The sequence below is a fragment of the Solenopsis invicta genome, chromosome 3 (assembly GCF_016802725.1).
Source record: "Solenopsis invicta isolate M01_SB chromosome 3, UNIL_Sinv_3.0, whole genome shotgun sequence".
Classification (NCBI taxonomy): domain Eukaryota; kingdom Metazoa; phylum Arthropoda; class Insecta; order Hymenoptera; family Formicidae; genus Solenopsis; species Solenopsis invicta.
In genome coordinates this window covers 12,394,639-12,406,261 of record NC_052666.1, presented here as the reverse complement: position 1 = coordinate 12,406,261, position 11,623 = coordinate 12,394,639, and the positions used below count along the sequence as shown (strand labels likewise).

The window sequence follows — 11,623 nt, the reverse complement described above, 5'->3', positions numbered from 1 at the left end:
GGATCTTTCTGGATCAAAGCGTTGTAGTGATGTGTGATTCTGAATCGATTTTCATGAAAATCGATTTTCTCGACGAAACAAATCGATTTTTTGTATCGATTCTATAGTATCCGATTTTTGAGAGAATCGATTTTTGTAAAGCTAGAATCAATTCTTTTTGTGCTGTTTTCTAACATTCACTGATGTCGGTATGTACTTCGGTGAGTACTACGTACACCCAAGGACTTTGATTCTGTCCATGGGGAAATTTTCCAAACTGAGAAGTCACCACTTTCTACATACTCGCAGTTTATGATTAATGAAACGACTAGAGCTTATTGGTTGTTACGTTAATCATGAACTGTAAATATGTAGAAAGATAGCAACTTCTCAGTTTGAAAAATTTCTCCATGGACAGAATCAAAGTCCTTGGGTGTACACTTTATATACACTGTCCGTTAGGATACATTCACAATTCACGTGGACTGATATTTTTCGCGTACGTGGAACGACTCTGATTGGTTACGCAGTATACGTTACGCGGAAAATATTCGTCCATATGAATGCACCCTAATGGCTCCTGCACACCAGCGCTATGACGCGACACGCGACGCGCGATTATCCAATAGGCGTATAATTTTTTGAAAAAACGTACGCCCATTGGATAAACGCGCATCGCGTATCGCAAATCGCGCTGATCTGCCAGAGCCATAAGACGTAATATTAATGTAGCGGATCGTTGTAGGCAGATATATTTTCGTTAATGATACGTACATCAAGTTTTATTCGTTATTCGCCATCGTTGATCTGACATTCTACTGATATCGGTGAGTATTAAGTAGTGGATGCTAAGTTTTAAATAAATAATAATGTTTGAAAATGCATGCCGTTAACCTCAAATTTACTATTCTTAGCATAGCGCTTTACCCTATTTTTCGTATTAATACAGCCGATTGTTATGGGCTGTTAGATTCTAACTAATGATATGTTTTGTGTGTGCATGTGCACGGAATTTTGAATTTAATTTCCAGGAGGAAGAAGGAATTTTTATTAATTTTTATTGGACTCTATGGGCTTTCATGGTTTGTTTTTGTGTCTGACCAGAGAAAGCAGTAAGCAAAAAAAAATGTTTATTTCAAGCAATGTCGAATAACATTACCTACTCATTTTTTACATATAGAAAAAAATGAAATAATAATCAACATTGCTTAGCGCTTTAGCTTAGTACACTAATCTGCTTGAAAAACTATCTTTCGAATTGATGTTCTCTTTAATGCTTTATAATATGATTGTTTTTGCACTTTGCAGTGTCTGTTAAGTCAAAGAAGAGATCTACGTGGAAATTTTTTATAAGTGGTGAGGACAGTGCTAAATGCAAAATTTGTCATGTTAACGTTAAAACAGGTGGCAACACGACAAATTTGATGAACCATTTGAAACGAAATCATCTCGAAGTCATCGAAACAGAGCCTGTAATCAAGAAAATGTATCTGAACTCAGAATCTAATGTATGATATGACTCAGTGAAAGTTTTTAATTGGTTTGTTAATATATATATTTTCTCATATTTTCTATATTCTAATATAAGCCAAACAAAGTGAGGCTAATAATCCAGATAATCCTACTAGTACTAGGATACAAACTGAAGAAGTAAAATGTAGTGAGATTACTGCACTATTGTCAGATTCGTCAAATGTCTCAACCACAGCATCTAAATCTGATGCTTCATCACCATTTCAGTCAAAATCTAAACAACCGAAAATTGACAGTACATTTCAAGATGTACAATCCTTCCGAGGTAAAAATTTAAATTATTTTTATTTTTTTCTCGTGCCTTGTTTTTTGAGTAATTTTGTACCTGCTTTTTATATCAAAACAAAATATAATATGTATATATATATATACATATATAATATAATAATATATATAATATGTACATAATAATAGGACTTCCGTTTCCGGTAGCGAGAGTGATAGTCGTGTGTTTGTAAGGGTGTTTGGTGAGATTGTGTTTTTGAGAAGAAGAAGGGCAGGATTGGAGTGTGAGGAGGTGAGGGGACGGAGAAGTAGCAGGTGGAGTTGGGAGAATAAGGGATAGGACAGGGGTAAGGGAATAGGGAGACAGGAGTGATAGTAGGGTTGGGACGAGATTTGGAGGTTAAACGGAATAGTAGGTATAGAGAAAAGAGAGGAAGCAGAAAAGAGGGAGGGTAGCGACATCGGGCGGTAGAAGTGAGAAGCATAGCAGGAGAGAGTTAGTGCAGTCGCGGGAAATTTTGAATTGGAGTAATCTACTGAGTATCCAATATAATATCTTAACATATAATTTGGTATTTTTACATTTCCTAAACTTAATTGATTTGTTTTCTTAGATTAAAAGTGATAATCTTAAATATAAAAAGAGTCATTCTAGTAAATATTTTAAATAGGAAAATTGGCAGGTTAGAAGAAAGACGAGATGGAGGAAGGAAAGAAGGGAGGGAAAAAGAGGGAAAAGGAAGTAGAGGGGAACGGAGAGGAAAAAAGAAGAGTAGGAAGGCCGAGCAAGGCAGAAAGTCTTATGAGGGAAAGATCAAATAGTGCGCCACTGCTAGAATTGTTGAAGAGAGGAGAGAAAAGGAAGGGTGAACAGGGGGAGGAAACTAGAGTAGAGGAGGGAGAAATCTTTAAGAGGAGCAATATGATAAAGAGATCGCCGGTAAGACAAGAAGAAGGAGGGCTAAGGGAGATATTACGGGAGGTGAGGGAAGGTTTTAAAGAAATGAAAAGTGAATTGAGAGAATTGAGGGACGGTAGAGAGGAGATGAGGGAATGGATGGAGGAAATGAGGAAAAGAGTAGACAATTTGGAGAGAAGAGTGGAGGATATAGAGAAAGGTAGGGGAAGGGCGGAGAAGGTGCCGGGAGGAAGGGAGAAGGATAAAGGAGAAGAGATAGAGCAGATGCAGATAAGAGGAAAGAGTGAAACGAAGGAACTAGAAGAAAGGATGAGGAGACTAGAATTAGAAAGGGAAAAGGGGGAAAGGGAGAAGAGGAAAAGGAATATAATTATAAAGGGGGTAAGAGTAAAGGAGGAGGGAAAGGAGGAATTAAAAAGAGAGATTGAAAAGATAGTAGAGGCAACGGGGGTGGTAGCGAGAGTGGAAGGGGTGAGGAGGATAGGGAATACAGATAAAGATAAAGATAAGGGGGGAGGGATCATGGTATGGGTGAGATTAGCGAGTGTGAGGGAGAAAATTGATGTGATGAAGGGAAAGATGAAGCTGAGGGATAGGAAGGAGTGGATCGTGGACGACTTGACGGAAAAAGAGAGAAGGGTAGAGTGGTGGATAAAGAGGGAAGCAGAAAGGAATAGAAGAAAAAGAAAGAAGGTAAGAGTAGGATATATGAAAATGTGGATCGAGGATAAATTGTGGATATGGGATGAGATCAAAGATCAATTAAGGGAATGGAGAGGAAGAGATGTAAGAGTGGAGGAGAGAGGGGGAAAGGAGGAGAAAGGGAAAGAGGTTTTTTAATAGAGGGGGGTGGGGTGGGAGAGAGGGAGAAGGATGGGAATGAGGGAAATGGAAAATATGATAAAAGGAGGAATAGAAAAAGGAGGGACAGTAAAGAATATAAAATAGGATTTTGGAATGTAGCAGGCATGTAAAATAAAGAAGAGGACTTTAGGGAGAAATTGAAGAAATGGGATGTGATGTTTTTGAGTGAGACATGGTTACAGAAGAAAGGATGGGAGAGGGTGAAAAGATGGTTACCGAAGGGATACATTTGGGAGGTGCAAGAAGCGGGAAGAAAGAGCAAAAAAGGGAGGGCAATGGGGGGGGATGATTGTAGGGATTAGGGATGGGATAGAAAGAGGAAAAGAGAATAGGAAAAGGAGAGAGATGCGTTTACAGATGAGTAAAGTCAAATTAGGGGGAGAATGGTGGAAACTAGTGGGTGTATACGTGAATGGGGATTTAGAGGAAAAAAAGAGACAATTAAGAGAGTGGATGGAGGAGAGAGAGGAGGGGGTAAGTATATTAATAGGGGGGGATTTTAATGCGAGAACGGGCAGAGAGGGGGGAGGTATAGGAGAGGAGGAAGAGGGAGGGGTAGGGGAAAGAGAGAGAAATTCAAAAGATGGGAAGATGAATGGAGAGGGAAAGAAATTGTGTGGTTTTTTTAAAGAAATTAGGATGGTCAATTCTGAACGGATGTATAAAGGGGTGAGGAGGGAGAATGGACATATACTGGAGGGAAGGGGGGGACTGTAATTGACTATGTAATCGGAAATGAGGATACGAGAGGTAAAGTGGTAAAGATGAAGGTGGAGGACTGGGTGGACTCGGATCATCAGCCATTAACGGTGTACGTGAAGGGGAGAGGAAGGGGGGAAGAAAGGATTGGGAAAAGAAAAGGAAGAGAAAGAAGAGGGGTGTGGACGGAAGAGGGAAGGAAGAAATTTGAGGAATACATGGGCAAGAGGGATAATGTTTCGGAGGTGATTAAGGAGGATTGGAGGAAATTGAAAAAGAGAGTGGAAGGAGCATTGGAAAGAGTAGAGAGAGAAGAGAAAAAGGTGCGGAGAGGATGGTGGGATATAGAATGTAGGAATATGAAAAGAGAAGTAAAGGAAGAGTTTAAAAAGTGGAAGAAAAGAGGAGGGAATGGGGAGAAATATAAGGAGATGAGGAAGGGATACAGAGAACATTGTAAGGAAAGGAAAAGAAGGGAAAGAGAAAGATGGGAAAAAGAATTGGAAGATGTAAGAACGGAAGGAGATGTTTGGAGGGCAGTAAATAGGGGGAGGAGAAAGAGAAAGAGAGTCACGGAAGGGATCGAAATGAGGGAATGGGAGGGACACTTTAGAAAGGTGTTGGGGGAGTAGAGTGGAGGGTGAGAGGGGAGGTGAGGGGAAGAGAAGGAGTGGAAGATGATATCAGTAGGGAAGAAATAGCAAGGGCGGTAAGTAAACTGAAGGAGGGAAAAGCGGCGGCAGGGGATGGTATCGTAAATGAAGTATGGAAATATGGGGGAAAAGAAGTAAAGGAATGGCTGTGGGAAATATGTGACAGATTGTGGAGAGGAGAGAGGTGGCCGGAGGAGTGGAGGGAGGGGGTGGTAGTGCCGATAGTGAAAAAGGGGGAAGGGGAGAGGATTGAAGAATATAGAGGGATCACGCTAACGCAGACGGCATACAAGGTGTACGCAGCGGTACTTGCGGAGAGATTGAGGGAGGAGGTGGAGAGGAAGGGGATACTCCCACCGAGTCAAACGGGGTTTAGGAGAGGGGTAGGCACAATTGATCAGATTTACGTGCTGAATTATATGATAAACAAGAGGGTGGCAGTAAGAAAAGGCAAGATGGTAGTGCTATATATAGACCTGAAAGCTGCGTTTGACTCGGTGGATAGGGAAATCCTCATACAGATGATGAGGGACAGGGGAGTTAGAGAAAGCTTGGTCGTGAGGTGCGAGGAGGTACTGGAGGAGACCCTAAGTAGAGTGAGAGTGGGGGAAAAGGTAGGGAAAAACTTTTGGACGGGGAAAGGGGTGAGACAGGGGTGCCCTCTGAGCCCATGCTTATTCACGATATTGCTGGCGGATTTGGATGAGGAGTTAGAGAGGGAGGGATGGGGAGGAGTGAGGGTAAAGGGAAGGAAAATATACTCGCTAGCGTATGCAGATGATGTGGCAGTGGTTGCAGAGGAGGAGACAGGGATGAAAGGGATGATTAAGGCATTAGAAAGCTACATAGAACGGAAGGGACTAGAGGTCAATGTAGAAAAGACGAAAATAATGAGGTGTAGAAGGAGAGGCGGAAGACAGAAAAAGATGGTGTGGAAATGGAAAGGAAAAGAGATAGAAGAGGTGAGAAAATACAAATACCTAGGGTATGTAATGATGGCAAATGGAGGTCAGAAAGAACATATAGAGGAGAGAGTTAACAAGGGAGCAGTGGTGATGAGAGAAGTATGGGGAATAGGAAAGAGGAGATTTGGAAAGAACTGGGCTAGAAGGATGTGGTTATTTGATAGGTTGGTATGGACGGTGGTTAGCTATGGGGCAGAAATTTGGGGGTGGAAAGAAAGGGAAAAGGTAGAGAGGATACAGGACAGGTTCTTGAAGTGGATTGTGGGGGTTGGGAGGTACACGCCGGGGTACATGGTGAGGGAGGAAATGCAGAGGGAAAAGTTAAGGGGGAGGGCAGGGTTGAGGGCATGGAGCTATGAAAAGAAACTGGGAGAAGGAGGAGGAGGAGAGCTGGCGAGGTTGTGTTTGGAGGAAATGAGAGACAGGGCGAAGGTAGGAAAAGTAGTGGGTAAATGGGAAGAGGAAAGGAGAGACTTTTACGAGGAGAAGAGCTGGAACCTAACTGAGATAGAAAAGATGAGAGAGGGGGGAGAGCTGAGGGGGGAAGAGGCAGTGGCAAGAGAAAGAAGGTGGCAGGAGGAGGAAAGATGGGAGAAAATTAGGGACTCGAGATATAACTTATGGTATGGTAGGGTGAAAGGTAAGGGGGTGCCAGAGTACCTAAAGAAGGGATGGAAGGAACAAAGATGGCAGAGAGTGGCGAAGTTTAGGTTAGGAGACGGGATGATGGGGAATAGATATTGGGAAGGGGATGAAGAAAAGAAGTGTAGGATATGTGGAGGGGGAATGGAAACTTGGTAGCACGTATGGGAGGAATGCACGAATTGGGGGGTTGAAAAAGGATGGCAGGAGATGGTGGATGAAGTCTTGGGAGAAGACGGGGAGGGAGAGATTTGGATGAGAAGATTAGAGGAGATAAGGGAGGGAGGAGGGTGGTTGGGTGTGAATGAGAGTGTGGAAGGAAGAGAGGAAAATGCGGCGGAAACGGAGGTCCGGAGAATGAGTGTGGATGTATGGATGGATGAATGATTTTTCTCTCTCTCTCAGGTGTTGGATGGGATGCGAGGAATAAAAATTGTGAGGTTTAAATTTTGTAAGCGGAGCGGAGGTCCGCAGTGTACTCCGCAAGGAATAAAGTACCTTATATATATATACAGGCTTGGGAAAGTTACTTTGTAAAAATAACTAGTTACAGTTACAGTTTCTGTCTTCCAAAAAATAACTAGTTACCGTTACAAGTTACTGACTTTAAAAAATAACTCGTTACAGTTACAGTTATTGAAAAAGTAACTTAAAGTTACTTTTCAGTTACTTTTCTGTTTTTTTTTGGTAATATTATAAAACATTAATAATTTAAATACGAGACTTTTACTGAAGAGCATCCACGTAAAGTCTTTTCTATCTTTAATTGTGTAAAGCGTTATCTACAATAGAGACTTAAGCCTTTAACCTTAAGAAATTAACCAATAATAATTGATTTATAGAAGAATAATCGATTGTGTTTGGCCAATTTCTTAAGGCTAAAGGCTTAAGTCTTTATTATAGTCTTTATTGACGACGCATAATTTGCATGTGACATGTTTACATATATTAAATATTAATTACCTATATGTACAGATGAAAACTATGTGAATTATGTTCTAAATTTTTTGAGGATAAAGGTTGGTTTATAATAGCCGTAATCGTAAGAAATTGGTCAATCATAGTTGATTTATAAAAGAATAATTGACTATGATTGATCAATTTCTTATGGTAACGGCTATTATAAACTAACTTTAAGACTAAGTATAGAATTTAGACTCAAAGGCATTCTTAGTAACCAATTCTCTGCTGGCTGATTATCACACGATAGACCAGCCAGACGATCACACAACACGCAGTGATTCTTCGCGAGCATCCCGGAATCGTACTTGAATATCCGTGCCCTACAAGTACAGTCGTGAGCTAAAAGGTTGCAACACGTTTTCTTGGATGGTTTTTAGAATGTAGACTTGCTCCTCGATCGGCGAACATAATTGGTTGAATCCACAAGTAAGAACCAATTACGTTCGCCGTTCGATGAGCAAGTCTATATTTTAAAAACCATCGAAGAAAATGTGTTTCAATCTTTTAGCTCACGACTGTATGTACATACAATCGTGTATCTACATGTAAATAACTTGTAACCTATGACTACTGGTACGGGGCTGCCAAATGTATAACATATAACCGTTCATTGTCACGTGTATCTTTCTAGACAGAACTTTTTCTCGCATCACATCATCTCTCATCATATCATCTCTCTCGGATCACATAAGAAGCATAGAACATAGAATTGTCACTGCATCGAGCAACAGTGGCTGCGTTCAGCAAACTCAGTGGTTGAGTGAGCGCTTACTGCTATTAGTGTAATCTTTTAGGTCTAACCAATCACCAATTACATTAAAGCTGCGTTTGAAAACATCAGTTGAGTACCCTCATATATATCATTTTATCCTTGTTGTTTACCGATTGTTAAATAAAGATAAAATGATACACGACGCCACTCGGGTGATGTTTGCAAATGCTATCTAAATTGGCAAATGAGTTTGAAATATATAAAGTAACTATAAAAATAACTATTAATTTAGTTACTAGTTACACAAATAATGTAACTAAGTTAAGTTTATAGTTACAGTTGAAAGAAGTAACGAAGTTAAGTTACAGTTACCAAAAACAGGTAACTCTAACTGTAACTTCGTTACAAGTAACGAGTTACTTCCCATCCCTGTATATATATATATATATATATATATATATATATATATATATATATATACGAGGTGTGTTCAAAAAGTATCGCGAATTTTGAATTTTCGCGGGTTACGTATATTCGAATTTCGATCTTTTTGTGGCGTTATGTTGGTACTCATGTCTCTCACTTATGCCGACAAGCTCGGCCATTTTGAATGTTCACTTAATTGTTGACAGCTGCTTTGCTTGCATGTGTTTTGGATCGTCTTCGATTTTTACCTATTCAAAAAAATGGATCAAAGAACCTGTATCAAATTTTGTGTGAAAAACGAAATTAAGTGCGCGGATGCATTCCGAATGTTGACTGTGGCATACGGAGAAGCTACCTTGGACCGAAGCAACGTTTATCGGTGGTACAAAATGTTCTCAGAAGGCCGAGAAGATGTGAACGACGAAGAGCGTGCCGGACACCCGAGCACTTCAACAACAGACGAAAAAATTAATGAAGTGGAGAAAATGGTATTGGCCAATCGTCGAATCACCGTTAGAGAAGTTGCTGAGGACCTAAACATATCGATTGGCTCGTGCCATTCGATTTTTATCAATGATTTGGGCATGAGACGGGTCGCCGCGAAATTCGTACCAAAATTGCTCAATTGCGACCAAAAACAGCATCGCATGAACATTGCTAATGAGATGTTGGACTCTGTCCGCGACGACCCAAATTTGCTCCAGAGGGTCATAACTGGTGACGAATCGTGGGTTTATGGTTATGACGTGGAAACCAAAGCTCAATCATCTCAATGGAAGCTGCCGCACGAACCAAGACCGAAAAAAGCGCGCCAAGTTCGGTCGAATGTGAAAGTTTTGCTGACAGTTTTCTTCGATTGCAGGGGCGTGGTGCATCATGAGTTCTTGCCACAGGGTAGAACGGTCAATAAGGAATATTACCTGCAAGTTATGCGCAATTTGCGCGAAGCAATCCGCCAGAAACGCCCGGATTTGTGGAAGAACAAAAATTGGCTTTTGCACCACGATAACGCCCCTGCTCACACATCGTTGCTTGTGCGCGACTTTTTGGCCAAAAACAACACACTAATGATGCCGCAGCCACCGTATTCCCCAGATCTGGCCCCCTGTGACTTTTTCTTGTTCCCTAAACTGAAGAGGCCCATGAAAGGACGACGTTACGCTACGCTTGACGAGATAAAGATGGCATCGAAGGAGGAGCTGAACAAGATAAAAAAAAATGATTTTTTGAAGTGCTTCGAAGATTGGAAAAACCGTTGGCACAAGTGTATAATATCTCATGGGGATTACTTTGAAGGGGACAAAATAGATATTCATGAATAAATAAATAATTTTTGAAAAAACACAAAATTCGCGATACTTTTTGAACACACCTCGTATATATATGTACATAATAATAAATGTATATATAAATAATTATAAATATGATACATATATAGAATAATAAATGTTATTTTTTTTCAGAAGGGGGTTCCAAAGCTGGTCAAATTACAAACGCAATTTTATTTATGATAGCGAAGGATAATCATCCTTTTCAAATAGTGGAAGACGAAGGATTTCAACATTTCATTAAAACAGCAATTCCTTTATATAAAGTTCCTGGCCGAAAATCAATCACACGTCTGATGGAAGAAAAATACGAATTATTATCCATGGTTATTAAATCGAAGCTTTCGGCTGTGAATGCAATAACATTAACAACAGACGTCTGGACGGATACTTTGAATACACGAAGTTATTTAGGAATGACTGCACACTTTATATCGGAAGCTAAACTACAATCCGTTATGCTAGGCGTGACTCCACTTGAAGAACGACATACAGCGGATTATTTGAGCGAATGGTTGCTGAATACCTGTACCTAATGGAGAATCGCGACAGAGAAAGTTGTTGCTGTTATAACAGACAACGGCGCAAACATATTAAAGGCTGTTAATGACAATTTCGGAAAACACAAACACCTAGCATGCTTTGCTCACACTTTGAATCTCGTTGCATCCAAGGTCATCGATGAAGAACCGACGGTTCATGCTTTGTGCGAAAAAGTAAAAGCACTTGTCACGTTTTTTAAACAATCTGTAGCAGCCGCGGATGAGCTCAGAAAATATACTAATAAAAAACTGATTCAAAGTGTTTCTACCAGATGGAATTCGACGTACTTTATGCTCGATCGATTTGTCGAAATATCAGAAAGCGTTAGCGGACTGCTGCTCAAGTTTCCAAAATCGCCTGCAATGTTATCAGCAAGTGAATTGCAGCTTGCAAGAGAGACGATCGAAATATTGAAGCCTATCGAAAGCGCATCGCGAGAAGCGTGTGGCCAAATTTATGTAACGGCCAGCAGAGTCGTCCCTTTAATAAACTTTCTAAAAAATAAAATTGATACATTGGAGACGAATTTGACGACAAGCGGAGGAATTAAGTTGAGAGTGCTACTTTTGGCCAATTTTGAAAAGAGGTTCGGAAAAGTTGAATACACTACTCTTCTTGCTGTTTCGACGATCTTCGATCCAAGGTTCAAAAAATTGTATTTTAATAGTCCACTCGCGTACTCTCAAGCGCTGCAAAAGATTATAAGAGAGATGAAATTGATTTCTAAAGAATCACTAAATGTTCAAAATAAACAAAACTTGACTCCAGAAAAAGAGCTCCCCAACGATGATAGTCTCTGGTCATACCACGAAAGCCGCTCTCGGGCGGGGACCCGTTTGGGCTAGGACGGATCGCGGTGCATGCTTAGTTTGATCCCGTGATCCGTCCCGAGCCCAGACACCGGAAAAAGTTGGATTTTAGTGAGTATGTCGGCTAGTCGACGAGTCTCACATACTCCGCGTTCCTGTCCCCACAGGACCGGGGACCCATAAAGGAGTTTCCCAACTATAAAAAAAAAAAGGTTAGGCTAGGCGGCTGCGTAGCAGCCGCTGTCGTCCTCCTCCCATTGAATGCGGCCTGAAATTCCTCAGTAATTGTGACGTTCGCCGCCTGGGGATACGAGCCGCCTAGTTCCTCGGGGACAGTTGAATCACTATCTCGAATACGAAATA

General features: G+C 40.8%; 1 protein-coding gene across 1 annotated transcript; it reads left to right on the top strand.

The window, feature by feature from the left end:
* Positions 1–1,048: 1,048 nt before the first annotated feature.
* On the top strand, positions 1,049–11,296 carry LOC120357406 (E3 SUMO-protein ligase ZBED1-like). The gene is made up of 5 exons (XM_039447592.1): positions 1,049–1,091; positions 1,288–1,465; positions 1,578–1,777; positions 10,044–10,436; positions 10,485–11,296. The coding sequence occupies exons 1-5, from the start codon at positions 1,049–1,051 to the stop codon at positions 11,294–11,296; spliced, it is 1,626 nt and encodes a 541-aa protein (XP_039303526.1).
* Positions 11,297–11,623: the final 327 nt, after the last annotated feature.

Bases quoted from the DNA above. Each gene is read 5' to 3' on its own strand.
- LOC120357406 (XM_039447592.1), top strand. From the start codon at position 1,049: ATGGGCTTTCATGGTTTGTTTTTGTGTCTGACCAGAGAAAGCA. The intron at 1,092-1,287 runs GTAAGCAAAAAA...TGCACTTTGCAG, and splicing joins GTGTCTGACCAGAGAAAGCA to TGTCTGTTAAGTCAAAGAAG. The intron at 10,437-10,484 runs GTACCTAATGGA...CTGTTATAACAG, and splicing joins CGAATGGTTGCTGAATACCT to ACAACGGCGCAAACATATTA.